This window comes from Phacochoerus africanus, chromosome 5 (assembly GCF_016906955.1).
Source record: "Phacochoerus africanus isolate WHEZ1 chromosome 5, ROS_Pafr_v1, whole genome shotgun sequence".
Classification (NCBI taxonomy): Eukaryota; Metazoa; Chordata; class Mammalia; order Artiodactyla; family Suidae; genus Phacochoerus; species Phacochoerus africanus.
Window position 1 is genome coordinate 11,011,465 of NC_062548.1, and position 15,029 is coordinate 11,026,493.

Here is a 15,029-nt window from a genome sequence, read left to right on the forward strand (position 1 = left end):
GACGTTTCTTTTTCTGAGAAGTGGGATGCAGGATCAGGGCCCAGAGTCAGGAAACTAAATCCCTCGAGGTTGCACAGGCTGTGTCTCTGTTTTCCTCTCTTGGCCTCAGTTTTCCCATGGGCATGGGAAACAGCTGGGATTAGACCCCTGATCACCGAACATGTTGGATCCTCAGTGGATTCTCAAAAATACACTTTTTAATTTATTTTTTTTATTTTCCTTTTTAGGGCCACACTTGCGACCTATGTAAGTTTCCAGGCTAGGGGTCTAACTGGAGCTGTAGTTGTGACCTATGCCGAAGCTTGTGGCAACGCCCAATCCTTAACCCACTGAGTAAGGTCAGGGATTAAACCCACATCGTCATGTATACTAGTCAGGCTCATAATCCGCTGAGCCACAATGGATTACCAAGTGTATTTTTAAGAAGTTTGCTGTGGTGCAGCTAGTTAAGAATCTGGTTCACTGCTGTGACGACGAGGGTTCAGTTCCTGGCCAGGGAATTTCCATAGGCCTCGGGTTAGCCAAAACAAAAACAAACAAACAAATCACTTTGGGGTGGACCCCATGCCTCAATTGCTGGATTGGAAACGGGGGCAAAAGAGGTGGGGGTAGGAATCTGCACACATTTTTAAAGTTCCCCCTTGGGGTGACGTGGGCACATACCCAGGTTTGGGAACCACCCCTCGGGGGCTCTTAGGACACCTCCAGCTCTGAGAGTTCGTGATTCTAGCCAGAAGGAGCAGAATTCCAGCACAGCTTTTGACGGAAGCTATGAACTACAAAGTAAGCCACATGCCACTTCCTGTCACCTACAAAAGCCCCAAGGTCCCAAACTTACCAGAACTCAAGAGGAACCACAGCAAGGCAAAAATCAGCAGCCAAATCAGAGGCCCAGGCGACCTGGGGAGCCCACCGCGAGCACTCCGGCTGCTGTGACCGGGTATCCCAATGCCCAGGTGTGACATGGGTCAGGACGTGGTCAAGAGGAGTCCCAGGCGACAGAACCACGGGTTGGATCAGGGCTGCTGCTAAAGGTGAAGGATGATTTTGGCTGCCCTGCAAAGGGGTGGAGACCTACCCAGGCCTTTCGGAAACCTGAGCCCCGGGGTGGGGGGAGGGGAGGAGGGGCTGTCTCGCCCCAAGAGTCTAAGTCTGGCCCTCTCCCCCACCCCAGAGCTCCTCTTCTGCCTGGTGGCCCTGCTCAGGGCTGCTCCAGACCCTGCAGGCCACCTCCACTCTCCCTTTGCCTCCCTCTGCCCCGAAGGTCGGGTGGGGACAGGCTGGGGCCACCAGCCAGCTCCATGGACGGGGACTTTGCTTCTGCTTACCTCCCAGCTTTGGAAAGAAAAGACGAAGAAAGGTCTGTGCTGATTTGCATCTGGGTGATCCTTCCCCGTCCTGAACTTCCGGGTGCAGAAAAAGTGATTTGACCTCGGATTGTCTCTAGAAGAAGGGACAGAAAGAGCCTAGAACATTCCCCCAGGTATGAAATCTTCGCTTGCAGTGGCATGTGTGAGTGCGAGTGAGCGTGCGGGACAAGTGTTCCACTAGTCAGGTGTGCAGTTGCCCTCAGGGGTCCCCTGGGCCCCTTCCGACAGCTTCAATGCTGAGATTCTGCAGCCCTAACCTGCGTTCACTTGTTCCAATTTCCTCAGCGCCCACCTGGGCCAGGTGAGGCCGTTGGGTAAGCCCTGGCCCCTGCTCTGGAGGGTCCGCAGTCTAGAAGGAGAGACAGAAATTTCAGGAAGAGCTCCCACGCATATGGTGGGCCGGGCACTGGACTAAATTTTGATAAACGTTGGATAAACTTTCGCTCAGGTATCCTAGCAACAACTGTAGAGGTCTGTGTATTCCTAGCCCCCTTTTATGGAGGAGGACAGTGAGGCTCAGCCAGCTGAGTTTTATACCCGCTCTGTATGCTGCCTGCCCCACCCTGTAAAGAGACAGTTCAGGGCCAAGGGTATGGAGGGAGCGTGGGAGCTGCAGGCTGTGAAGGCAGGGAATGGTTAAACCTCATTTGACCATGGTGCCCAGGGGGTAAGGCAGGAGCAGGCCCGGGGGCCCAGCTCCAAGCTGGAGGGAAGGCAGATTCCACCAGGCCCACTGAGGGCTCTGGGGTCAGCTTCCACTTGAGGTCCGTAGGGGTCAGGATCAGCGGTCTTCCTCCCTCGCTTTGGGACCAGAGGGGCAGGGGATAGAGTGGGGGGTGCTGGGTCTTCAGGATTCCCAACCAGGTTCCCTGGAAGCTGTGTGTCCCCATCTTCACATAGCAGAGGCTTCCCTGACCCTGGCAGCCTGAAAGATGGGTGACCCCAAGGCCTGGGAGGCAGGGGCTGGCTCAGGTCACTCTGGATCCCCTCAACAAAGATTGGACCAGGGCTCCCCGCTCCTCACAGCTCTGGACTCCCGTCTCCCAGCTGTCCCCAGGAGGACAAAAGCTGATTATTCCACCGGGGGCTGTACTGGGCCCCATGAATGGAGTGTTGAAAACCCTGTGTCCACATCCAGATAGGTTTTCATCCTCTTCCCAAGCAGACTGTTTGTGTGCCAGGATGGAGGCAAAGCCAGGGAATGATGGGGGTGAGCATCCCTGCTGAGAGGGGCATCAAAGTCCCCAGGGCACCTTGGTCTTAGTATATCCCAAACAGAACCATCTTCTAGACCAGCCCCACCCCCACTCCTCCGAAACCATCCAATCATCGTCCCCACACTGGGCTGGTTACATGGTGTGAATACTTAACTGAGCTCTGCGCTTATGATTTATGCACTTAGGGTGTGTAAAACTCAACGCAAAAAAAAAGAAAAATCTCCGAGGACTTCCCACTCCAACACTCCGAAAGGGCAGAGTGTCCCACACTGCATTACTCTTCCAGCCCTTTGCATGTTTGCAACTCCTAGGAATCACATTTCCTTGGTGTTTTTCTTTAAATTGACTCTTTTTTTCCTGACTTAAAAGGGAAGCTTTATATTGCTCCAAGTAGATGGGAAATCAGAATCCTTTGCTATCAATAGAAGGCACCGTAAAAGAAATACATGAAAATCAGGAGGTCCCGTTGTGGCTCAGCGGTTAACGAATTTGACTAGTATCCATGAGGATGCAGGTTCCATCCCCGGCCTTGCTCAGTGGGTTAAGGATCCGGCATTACCACGAGCTGTGGTGTAGGTCGCAGACACTTGGATCTTGCATTGCTGTGGCTGTGGTGCAGGTTGGCAGCTACAGCTCCAATTAGACCTCTAGCTTGGGAACCTCCATATGCCCCAAGTGTGGCCCTAAAAAGCAAATAAATAAATAAACTTTAAAAAAATAAATAAGGGGAGTTCCCTTCGTGGCGCAGTGGTTAACGAATCCGACTACGAACCATGAGGTTGCAGGATCGATCCCTGCCCTTGCTCAGTGGGTTAACGATCCGGCGTTGCTGTGAGCTGTGGTGTAGGTCAGGTTGCAGATGCGGCTCAGATCCCATGTTGCTATGGCTCTGGCATAGGCTGCCAGCTACAGCTCCGATTAAACCCCTAGGCTGGGAACCTCCATATGCAGTGGGAGCGGCCCAAGAAATGGCAAAAAGACCAAAAATAAGTAAATAAATAAATAAATAAATAAATAAATAAAAATAAATAAATGAAAATCAAACAGTTAATGTCTATCTATCTCCCCCTGAAACTATGTGGGTTGTCACCAGTGGCACCCACACCCTGCTTTGGGATGTGCTGCCCTAAAGGAAAAGCTCTGAGCCCTTGGCCGAGCCATGCAGACCTGTCTCCCCCTGGGATCAGACAGCCCTGCAACCTCATCTTCCACACCTGCTCCCGTACCCTCTTTGCTCCAGCCAGGCCTAACTCCTCATGAGGAGTTTCTCTGTGTTTCCAACCTCATCCTCCAGCTGCTGCCTCCACTCAGGATACCAAACCCAAGTGGAAATGTCACTTCCTCCCAAAACTCTTCCCTGGGCCCTTCCATCTGGGAGAAGTGACTTGGAACCTTTCATTCTAGATGTTCCAGCTGTGACTTCTCCACCGCCCCTCGATGGGACCGCTGGAAAGGCCATCCACTGGCTGGAAACACAAGGAAGTGGAGATGCAAGTTGGTCCCCAGCCTGATGAGAAGATCAGGGTGGGGAGGTCTGGAGACAGGAGCGCTGCCCCCGCCCCCCTTCCCCCAGCCCTGTCCTTCCTCTTCCTCTTGCCACTGGGTGAGTGCTCTCCCCACCTCCCCTGACCCGTCCCCTTTCTGGCCCTCAGCTTTCCCAGCTGTAAAACTGTGGTGGGAGATGGTTGGTCAAAGAGATGGTGTCCAACATTTGTTTTAGCGCTGACATTTGCCCAGGATTGATGAAAGCTAAGGGTCTGAGTCGGGGGAGTGGACAGCTCAGTGCTGGAGGTGTGGGCTCAATGTGCACAGCATGTGAGCAGTTAAGAAGCTGGAAATAGGGGAGGAGGCAAGGGCGTGGGCTCACAGGTGGCTGCTGGAAAGCCAGCTGGGAGAACAGATGGAGTCAAACCACCTAGGGACTATCCTAACTTGGGAAAGAAGACACTGAGTCTGTTTCTTCATCTGTAAAGTGGGTACACTAACACGTGCGCAGAGATCATAAGGATTCTATGAAGCGATGTCTGTGGGTGTAGTTGAGAACCCTGTGCACAAATGAGGGCTTGTTAGGGGTAATCAATTTCCCACGCTGGCCCCGTTTCCCTCTCCGGCCACGTGCTCAGAATTGTACGATGAGGAAGAGTGTGGCTGTCTGGGTTGGAATCTACCAGCTCTACCCTTTATTTGCTGTGTGGCACCGAACAGGTTACTTAACCTCATTAAACCTGGAGTTTCCCCTTCTGCAAAATCCAACCTACCTCGTAAGTTATCCTAATGATTAAGTGAGCCAGGCCACATAAAGCAGTGAGCACAGCCCTTGACATGTGCATGCATGAGAGCTGACACAGAAGGACTTATATAGGTAAATCTTTGGCGGGAAATCAGAACCAATCCCAAAGTTAATTTACACACTTAAGGCAGAGCTACTGAGCATGAGGGGAGTAACAGGCTGTGGGCAGGGGGCTCTGGGGGAAACCGAGGTGGCTGCATCACCCAGCAGAAGGCCTGGAAAGGGGTATGTATATGGTGGCCAGGGATTGAGAGGAAAAAGAAAACCCTTCTAGCTGAGAGCTCCAGGAAGTCTCCCCGAAGGAGGGCTGGATCTGCAGGGCTGCAGCGAGCAGGGCTAGCAGAGGAGACTGCAGGGTTAAGGACCTGGTGTCAAGACTGATGGGGGATTAAGAAGTAAGGTGATGCTGGTCAGAAGATCCTAGAAGGCTTAGGGTCTGGGACACCTGCAGGAAAGGGGGAATCTTAGGGGATTAGCTGACCTGTGTCTCAGGCAGAACTCTCTGGGGCTGTCCATGGACCAGTGGGCGAGGAATGCAGCAAGGAGGCCAAGTGGGGCCTCCAGGGGCTTTGAAGAAGCAGGGGGAGTGAAAAGGAGGGGAGGGTGACCGTAAGGACCACGGCGGCAGGAGGGGAGGCTGTGTTCCCGGGGCCAGATGGCCAAGGGAGGGAGCTGAGCGGCCAATCTCTTCCTCACTCTGTTCCAGCCAGCGCCATACAGCCCACCTCACTGCCCTTCCCAGGTAGGTGCCCTGCCTCCCTCTCCCCCACCCCTACTCCCGAGGGACTCAGACGCTCAGAGAGAAGACCTCAGGGAATGGTGGCTGACCACCCTGCCACGACTCTAGATGCCCCCAAAGGGATGGCTCCAGTCTCCCCATTTCACAGCAACGGAGAAATAAGCCCCACGAGGGATGATCCCCTGGCTCCCACGGCTTCATGGCAAGGTGGGCATCCTGTAGGTTGGGCCCAGGGATCCCCCTCGTGCCAGCTCAACCCTCTCTGCAGAGCTGAGGCTGGTGGGGGGCCCGAGCCGCTGCCGGGGACGCCTGGAGGTCCTGCATGGCGGCTCCTGGGGCAGCGTCTGCGACGACGACTGGGACGTGGTCGATGCCAACGTGGTGTGTCGTCAGCTGGGCTGCGGCCTGGCCCTGCCGGTGCCTCGGCCCCTCGCTTTTGGCCAGGGCCGAGGCCCCATCCTGCTGGACAACGTGGAGTGTCTCGGGCAGGAAGTTGCGCTGAGCGAGTGTGGCAGCCGAGGCTGGGGCGTCCACAACTGCTTTCACTACGAGGACGTGGCTGTCCTGTGCGATGGTGAGCAGGACAGCCTGTGATCCAGAAAGGCAGGCGGGCAGGCAGCAGGGCTGTAGGCTTGATACATGAAGGGACTTCCCAGTGCTAAGAATGCTCCAATGAACAGTATTCCAAGCCAGCAGCTGCAGTGCATGGTGCTGGGAAGAGCCTCAGCCTGGCTGTCAGGGGCCTAGGTCCCAGCAATGCTCTGGCTCATTGTATGGCCTCTGCTGAAAACTAGCGTTACTGCTTGCATGGAGGGCTTTGATTGTCCAAGCAGAACCCCCTTCCCATGTTTAAAACAGGACGATTAGGATCAACCCTGGAGGTAAAGCCCACCTAGCACAGAGTTGCAACAAATCTCTGAGAGGTTTTGACATTGAGAGCAGCAGTTCTGGTTTTCAAGAAAAGGAGCTGGAGGGCTCATTAAAACACAGACAGTGGGAGTTCCCGTCGTGGCGCATGGTTAACTAATCTGACTAGGAACCATGAGGTTGTGGGTTCCATCCCTGGCCTCGCTCAGTGGGTTAAGGGTCCGGCGTTGCCATGAGCTGTGGTGTGGGTCCCAGACGCAGCTCGGATCCCATGTTGCTGTGACTCTGGCGTAGGCTGGCAGCTCAGCTCCAATTAGACCACAGCCTGGGAACCTCCATATGCCGCGGGAGCGGCCCAAGAATGGCAAAAAGACAAAAAAAAAAAAAACACAGACCGTGGCCCCATCCCGGAGTTTCTGGTTGTGCCGGTCTGGAACGGAGCCCGAGAGTTTGCATTTCTAAGTTCCCAAGTAATGTAATACTGCTTTAAGAACTAAAAGAATTGGGAGTCTCCTGGTGGCTCAGCAGGTTAAGTTTCTGGCATTGTCACTGCTGTGGCTCGGGTCATTGCTGTGGCATGGGTTCAGTCTCTGGCCTGGGAATTTCCATATGCCATGGGTGTGGCCCCCCCCCAAAAAAAAAAGAAAAGAAAAAGGAACTAAGAACTAGAAGGAATCCTCTAAGCAACTGCTTTCAGGACTCAGGTGGCCCTTCCTCCCCTCATACCCCACAGTTCCCAGCTTTGACCCTTCGGGTGCTCAGAGGCGCTGAGGGCGGGTACCTAGGGGTCCATGCCCCGCCCCCACACATCTGAGTGTGTGAGGATGAAGAACAGAGAAATCCACATCCTCCTCCCTTCCACCCTGTTCTTTCCCAGAATTCTTGCCCACGCAACCCCCAACAAGGAAAGCGTTAACCAGTAGGGCATCTCCTACAACTCCCCAGAACGGAAACGGTAAGTAAGGCAACGTGGGGGACCCCCTAGGTCTTAGGAGAGGGATCCAGGGAGGACTCTCCCATACCCGACCCTAGGCAGTGGGAAAAGAGGGATGACTGATGGGAGAGTTTGGTCATTCCCCCTCCCCACCCTGTCCCCTGCACCCCCTCAGGCCACTCACTGTCTGGATTCGCAAAGAGGATTCATTCTATGGGGATAATAAAAATAGTCAGCACAAGATTGGAGAAAATAAGAGGTGGAGGCTGATGCCCAATGTAATGCGAGAGTTGATAATGATGTAGAACAAGAAAGTGAAAATTCCCTTAAAGAAGGACAGATAGTTCCCCCCGGTGGTGCAACGGAATCTTGGGAGCACTGAGATGCTTGTTCCATCCCATGGTGGGTTAAGGACCTGGCACTGATGTAGATTCAGCTTAGGTCTCAACTGCGGCTTGGATCTGATCCCTGGCCTGGGAACTCCATAGGCCCGCAGGGCAACAACAACAAAAAATTTTAAAAAGGGCAGATAAAAAGGCAAAGATGTCAGAGGAGGAAGAGGGTCCCATTCACCAGAGACCGGGGAGGGAGGGCTTTCTGGAGGAAGAGTTGTTGGTGCTGTACCTGGGAAGGACAGAAGGCTTATCACTGCAGTAATCAAGGAGGAAGCAGCACATCCTGGATGGTTAGGAGTGTGGATAAGGGAAGGGAGAACTGCTTTTAGACAGGAAGTGACGGTCACAGGGCTCTGTTCTCAGATGCCCAATCTAGATTGTGAGGAGGCAGTGATTTGCGAGTGAGTGGATGAGCAGCTCCTCCTGGGTTTTAGGTCCTGGGACACCGTGCACGGTGGCTATGCCGAGGGCCCGGGCATTGTGGAAGAGCATTGGGATGTGTGCACTTTTGGAGGGAACAGGCAGCAAAGCCCTGTGGGAGATGCTCCCTGCCTCCACATCCCCCTACCCTTGTCACCAGGTGAGGGCAGCGTGCGCCTGGTGGGGGGCGTGGGCCCGTGTCAGGGCCGAGTGGAGATCCTGCACGGTGGCCTGTGGGGCACGGTGTGTGACGATGACTGGGGGCTGCCGGACGCTGCCGTGGTCTGCCGCCAGCTGGGCTGCGGGGCGGCCCTGGCAGCCACCACCAACGCCTTCTTCGGCTACGGCACGGGGCACATCTTGTTGGACAACGTGCACTGCGAAGGCGGCGAGCCCCGTCTGGCAGCCTGCCTGAGCCTGGGCTGGGGCGTGCACAACTGCGGCCACCACGAGGACGCCGGTGCGCTCTGCGCAGGTGCGGGCTCCAGGGGTGGGGCCCGGGGTGGGGCCTGGGGGGAGGGCGGGGGGTGGGGCCCGGGGGAGGGCGGGGGGTGGGGCCCGGGGGAGGGCGGGGGGTGGGGCCCGGGGGAGGGTGGGGGCGGGGCCTGATTCAGGAGGAGGAAGCGGAGCGGGAACCGGCTTGAAGTGTGGTGCTTCCCTGAGCTCTCCACGGACGTGCGATTAGTTTTAGTTTCTCATTGCTGCTCTAACAGTACCTCAGAAAATTTTAGCATCCTCTGTGGTAGACTCCACTTCTATGTAATGCTGCCGTGTTACCCCATCAATACTCCAGAATTATCTAACAGTACTCCAAAATCCCTGCCTCCGGAATTTTCTAGCACCTTCTAAGTACTGTTACAAATAACTTCAGAGTAAAGTAATAGTACTCTAGAATCGCTCCAGAGGTACTCCAGATTTCTTTCACTGTAACCCAGGTATGTCCCCAGAATTCTCCTTTTTTTTAAGATCTCAGAATGAGTTATTTATTTATTTAGGTGAGGGTGAACAGATGTGAAAATTTGGCACACTAGTTGCTTTTAGAACTGTTTTTTAAAATTTGTTGTTGTGGTTGATACTTTGTTAATAGTATGTTTCCTGAGGTTCCCTCTGTGGCTCAGTGGTTAACGAACCCAACTAGTTAGTATCCATGAGGATGGAGGTTCCATCCCTGGCCTCACTCAGTGGGTTAATGATCTGGTGTTGCACTGCGTTGCCATGAGCTGTGGTATAGGTCGCAGACACCGCTCAGATCTGGCGTTGCTGTGGCTGTGGTGTAGACCAGCGGCTACAGCTCCAATTCGACCCCTAGCCTGGGAACTTCCATATGCCCCATGGGAGTGGCCCTAAAAAAAATACACACACACACACACATATATAGTGTTTTTCCTCACCTGGCCTCTCTCCCATTTTGAGAGGTTTTTTGGGAATAGGAATACTGAGATGAATAATGGCACTTCACAAATGGACTCCACTCTACCAGGTATAAAGTGCTTGCTCATGCCTCACAGCAAACCAGGGGCCATTATTCCCATTTTACAGATGAGAAAGCTGAAGCTCAATGAGGCAGAGCCTTACCACACAGCAAACCCTGGAAAACCCTCAGCTATGTGGGTTGTGTGCATGGTCTTGGGCATGCCCCTTGCCATGCTAGTGTTATTTTATCTGTAAGATGGGGGTAATGAGTTTTGCTCTGCAAGTCCCTTACGACTATGCATGGCCCTCCCTGGTGGGCAAGGCCTTCTTTACCACCCCTCCTTGGACACATAGTGGGTTTCTGAGAACACTGGAGAGAAATGAAAGCCCAGCTGTGAAAGTCCTGTATAAACTGACATGTGCATGTTGGCAGCACAAATAAATGACAAGAACTGGCAAAGTGGGGCAGACCTCTTTGGACCCTTCCTGGGGCTGAGCCCCCAGCTCTGGAACTAAAACCTGTTGTCTTCTCCAAGGAGACTGTAGTATTCTTTCTGATAGCCCAAGGCTGATCAGGAACCAGGACCTTGGCCTCTGACCCTGCTACCTTCTCTCCTGCTCTAGTCCTGGGCCGCCCGACTCTCACAGCACCACTATCCTTGGCCACAAGAGGGGACTGGGCCTGGCACACGGAGCCAGAGGGTAAGGAACCCAGCCCTCCAGGCTGGAATGGGAGGGGCGAGGTGGGCAGGGCTGGGAACTGGGAAGGTTGTTCTGGATCCAAGGGGAGGAGGCCTGGGCCAGCAGGCCATGGCTTTTGGCCAGATGGTAAAGAGGGGGGTAAGAGAACTGGTGTGTAGATGGAGCAAAAAGGATGAAATCTAGAGCTCTGAAAAGTTCAGTAGGGAGGGAGGAGCCAGTAAGAGATTTCTTCAAAGCTCTGAAAATGTGGATTGGTGCTCAGGTTGGAAACTGAAAGAGGCCTTGTGAGAGCTGAGATAAAAAACGGAAGGAGAGAAGTACATTTTGGAATTAGAGCTGGAACTATCATTGGGATTGAAATTAGGGTAATGCCTGGAAATAGGATTCCGTTCATTTCTCTCAAGCTTCCTAAGGACCCCATCAGAGCTGACAACATGGTGACTCTAGGACTGAGGCTGAGGGCAGGGTGCAGGTGTGGTACAGTTGAGGCATGTCAGAAGGCCTCCCTGTCCCCTACAAGAGCTCTAGATGCCCTGTCTCCGCAGCTACAGGAGTTGGTGCCCTGCCTTCTAGGGAGCCAGCAATGTTCACCACAGCCGCCTGGGCCGCGGGGAAGAAAAGTAAGCGGCAGAACCCGGGTTGTGGCGGGGTGGGAGAGGGTGGGGCCGGGGCTCCGCCTGGAACCGGCAACCCCAGTCCAGCCCCTCTGGCCGCGGGCCTTTGCGCCCCGCAGGCGGGCGGCTGCGGCTGGTGGGCGGCCCGGGCCCGTGCCGCGGCCGCGTGGAGGTGCTGTACGCCGGGGGCTGGGGCACCGTGTGCGACGATGACTGGGACTTCGCGGACGCGCGCGTGGCCTGCCGAGAGGCAGGCTGCGGGCCGGCCCTGGGTGCCACGGGCCTCGGCCACTTCGGCTACGGCCGCGGCCCGGTGCTGCTGGACAACGTGGGTTGCGCCGGCACCGAAGCCCGCCTAAGCGACTGCTTCCACCTGGGCTGGGGCCAGCACAACTGTGGCCACCACGAGGATGCTGGCGCGCTCTGCTCAGGTGAGGCGGCTGTAGGACCGCGAGCTCGCTGCGGCGGGGGCGGGGCAGAGCTCCGTCTGAGGAATGGGCGGGGCCTTGCGCAGGCGTGTACTGCGGCGCCGGCGTGAAGAGGCGGACCCTGAGGAATGGGCGGGGCCGCGCGTCAGCAGGCTCCTCGGCGCGGGCGGGGCGGGGATCTGTTGGGGAAGTGGGCGGGGCCATGCGTAAGGCCCTCTGCGGCACTGCGGCGTGAGCTGGGAAGGACTCACACTCCGCAGAGAGAGGCGGAGCCCACCACGGACGCTCTCTGCGGCTGCGCGGCAAGGGCGGGGCCGGGAAGGGAGCGCCCTCTGCGGCAGCGAAGGGCGGGGCTCGAGCTGAGGGACCGAGTCCTGGGATCAAGCGTGGAAGAGGCTATGAAGGGCGTAGCCCGGGCGCATTTGCTCTGCGGCGTCGGGACCCAGAAAGCTCTAGCTGGCAGAGAGAATTGATCAGCTTTGACCTTTGGTAGGAGTCCATGGAAAAGGGGTGTTTGCAAAGTCTGACACATTTAAGAATGCATCTCTTCATTGATTGGTGTAGGAATTGATATTTTTCACCGTTGTTTGGTGCTCTGGTAGCCTTGGCCACAAAAGGCTAGGCTACAAAAGATTCTGCTTTAGTTCCCAGGATGAAAAGCACAACCCCTATTTCTTTTCCAAGGAGCAGGGACCTGTGAAGTCCTCCCTGACCCTAGATCAGGTTTCTCTTGGAAGGTAAGAGATGACCTGGCTTGGGGAACAATATGACAGCCACCTTTTTCTTTGTCCTTGCTGAGCCAGGCCCAGAGGAACTAGTCCAACAGGATGGTTCTGAGACCACCCGGGTACCCACGCCTCGGCCCAGGGACGGTAGGTGCCCACAGTCCCTAAGAGTGAGGCTGAAGGCAGCAGGATAGGAAGAACCAGAATTAGAGGGAGGTCGCAGCCTGGGGTCACACAGCAGAGTTGCACCAGATCCCAGAATTTTTGTTCGTGCTAGTCTAAGGCCTCGTTAATAGAGATGGGCTATCCGGAATAATGGAGGTAGGTTTTAAGCTATAGCAACCTAGAGATTTCTAGAGTTGGGACCAAAATGAGAGGATGGGGCGGGCTCCTGTCCTGAGGAGAGCAGTGAAAGAAGTCAGAGTCCAGGGGGGAAAGGAGATGATGACCTTCAGGGGATCACAGTTTATAGGGAGCAGCCCTGGGGCCGAGGTATTGGGATTGTGACCAAAGAACCAAGAAAAGAGCAGACATAAAGCTCCCCGCCGGCACAGAGCGCCCCACAAAAGCCTGTACGCATTCTCCTGGTCTGGAGATTAGGTCTGGCCTGATGCCCATACTATTTTAATCTCATTTGTCTGCTCTCCTCCAGTGGCTCCCAGGGCAGCATCCTCCCAAACCACCGCCTTCTGCCTCCTCTATCTGCCCCTCCCCTGGCCTCGCTTGGGAGTGGTCTGGCTTGGGCCAGCCCCTTCCAGCCCCAAGCCTTCTCCTCCCACAGGGCATCTACGTCTGGCCAACGGAGCCCATCGATGCGAGGGGCGTGTAGAGCTCTTCCTAGGACAGCGCTGGGGCACTGTTTGCGATGACGCTTGGGACCTGCGGGCAGCCGGTGTCCTGTGTCGCCAGCTGGGCTGCGGCCAGGCCCTGGCAGCCCCTGGTGAGGCCCACTTCGGCCCAGGACGAGGCCCTATCCTCCTGGACAATGTCAAGTGCCGTGGGGACGAGAGTGCCTTGCTGCTCTGCTCACACATCCGCTGGGATGCCCACAACTGTGACCACAGCGAGGATGCCAGTGTCTTGTGCCAGCCGGCATGACTCAGCCTGTTTGTTCTGCAGACCACCTCCTCTGGGAGCCTCCTGTGACCTGCCCCTCTTCCTCCAGGAAGTCCTCCTGTGATAACTGCAGTTCACTCTGTCCCTCTCTCCCCTTGTCTGGGAGAGAGCCTGTCCAGTTGGTGTGGTCCTTCCTGGGGGAGCCTGGTTCCACCCCATCAACTTGGCATGTGACCTCACCTGTTATCACCTAACATGGGTCTAGTTCAATGAAAGCTCTCGCTTTCTGCTCAGCTAAAAACAGAAAATAGTGGGAAGGGAGTAACTCCTAACTTTCCTCTTTGGCGGGGCTCCTGTTATAGCATCCCTGCTCAGGGTCCAGGAGTTTCAGGGGCTCTCTGTAAATGGAGTATCTCCCTTTCCCCATCCATCTTGGGATCCCCAAGAAGAGAGAAGGCAGGAGCGGCCTATGGCTCTTACCTTAGACTGCCTGGGGCTGCAGAAGAACCTGAGCCGTTGCCCTGACCTTCTCCATGAGGGCCTAGGCTCAGATGGTGCTTGGCTGGACAGGGGGACTCGAGGGGCCAAAGCAGGGACAGCGGCCCCTCCCTGCAGCTGAAACCAGCATCTCGGATTGATGCTGCCCCCACCACAGAGCCTCCACTTTGCAGAAGCAAAGAACCGTGGGGGCCTGTAGCCTCTCATTCCATTAGGTGCCAAGTTAATAAAGCATTGTCCCCTGTTTGTTACCTGGGCATTTGGGCATAAGTGTGTTGTTTGCGGCAGCAGGAAAGACTCTGGTTAGGACTTTGTGGAGGAAACCTGCTTGGGGCTGAGGGCAGTTCAAGAGCATCGTCCGAGAGCTTTCCGCAGGCCTTCACATCCTGGAAATGCTGACTCATGGTGCCAGGCCTGGAAAGCCTCTAGAGGGTCCTCTAGCCCATCCCCTAGCCCAACTTTGCTTTCACCCACAGAGAGACCTAGGTGTGCCAAAGGAAGAGGGCCACTCAAGGTCACAGAGCAAGGTGGTACAGTCACTGGAAGAGGAACATGTGAGAGCAGGCAGAAAGGGTGATGAGGGAGAGAAGGGCAGCAGGGGGTTCCCCCAGGGGCTGCTCTGGGGGCATCTCACCTGGAGCCCCAGGGCCTTGGAGAAGAGGGGACCCTGCCAAAGCCTCTCAGCCCCAGGGTGGTAACTTGGTAGCCCCAACTGTCTGACCTCAAACCCCACCCTCCACGTCTAGCCTGCAGGCTCTGGATGAGTTTCCTATCCTGCCATAACAAATTACCACAAATTTAGTGGCTTAAAACAAAACAAATTTATCTCTGAGGTCGTGAGTCTGAATTGGGCTTCCCTGGGCTAAATTCAAGGTGTTGTCAGGGCGTATTCTCTCCGGACGACCTAGGGAAGAATCTGGTTCCTTACCTTCTCCAGCCTCTAAAGGCCGCCCGTGTTCCGTGCCTGCTCATGGCCGTCCGACCAGCAGTTGCATCTCTCTGACCCCAGTTTCCATCATCTCATCTCCTTTTCTGACCCCTCTACCTCTCTCTTCCGCCCTCTAAGGCCCCCCTGATTATATTAAGCCCACCCGGGCTGCAGGCAGCTAGAATGTCCCCATCTCCAGACCTGTGTATGGCACCCTCGGTGTCTGCCCAGCCTGTGATCGTGGCCAGTCCAGCCACATGCGCATTTGGGCGTGCGTCGCCGTCATCTTTAGAAGTAACACAGCTTTCTGGACTCCCCTGCTCCATCTAAACAAAGTGCTCCATCAATGCTCAATTAAAGGAAAGCATTCCATCCCCTCCCTTTTTTTTTTTTTTTTTGTCTTTTTAACTGCACCCGAGGCACATGAAAGTTC

The 15,029-nt window shown here is 55.3% G+C and overlaps 1 protein-coding gene across 5 annotated transcripts; it reads left to right on the forward strand.

Moving 5' to 3' along the window:
• The first annotated feature begins 818 nt into the window (after positions 1-818).
• Positions 819-13,919, forward strand: SSC4D (scavenger receptor cysteine rich family member with 4 domains). Of its 5 annotated transcripts, none has more exons than XM_047779810.1 (12): positions 819-1,034; positions 1,336-1,483; positions 3,992-4,190; positions 5,584-5,619; positions 5,885-6,190; positions 7,361-7,438; positions 8,393-8,707; positions 10,270-10,347; positions 10,893-10,967; positions 11,081-11,392; positions 12,193-12,261; positions 12,767-13,919. In XM_047779810.1, exons 3-12 carry the CDS (start codon positions 4,025-4,027, stop codon positions 13,210-13,212), a joined length of 1,881 nt encoding a protein of 626 aa, XP_047635766.1. In that variant the 5' UTR covers positions 819-1,034; positions 1,336-1,483; positions 3,992-4,024; the 3' UTR covers positions 13,213-13,919. The 5 variants fall into 5 exon arrangements, with proteins under 5 accessions (XP_047635766.1, XP_047635768.1, XP_047635767.1 ...); XM_047779812.1 differs by having other exon boundaries at positions 12,896-13,919; XM_047779811.1 differs by having other exon boundaries at positions 10,899-10,967.
• Positions 13,920-15,029: the final 1,110 nt, after the last annotated feature.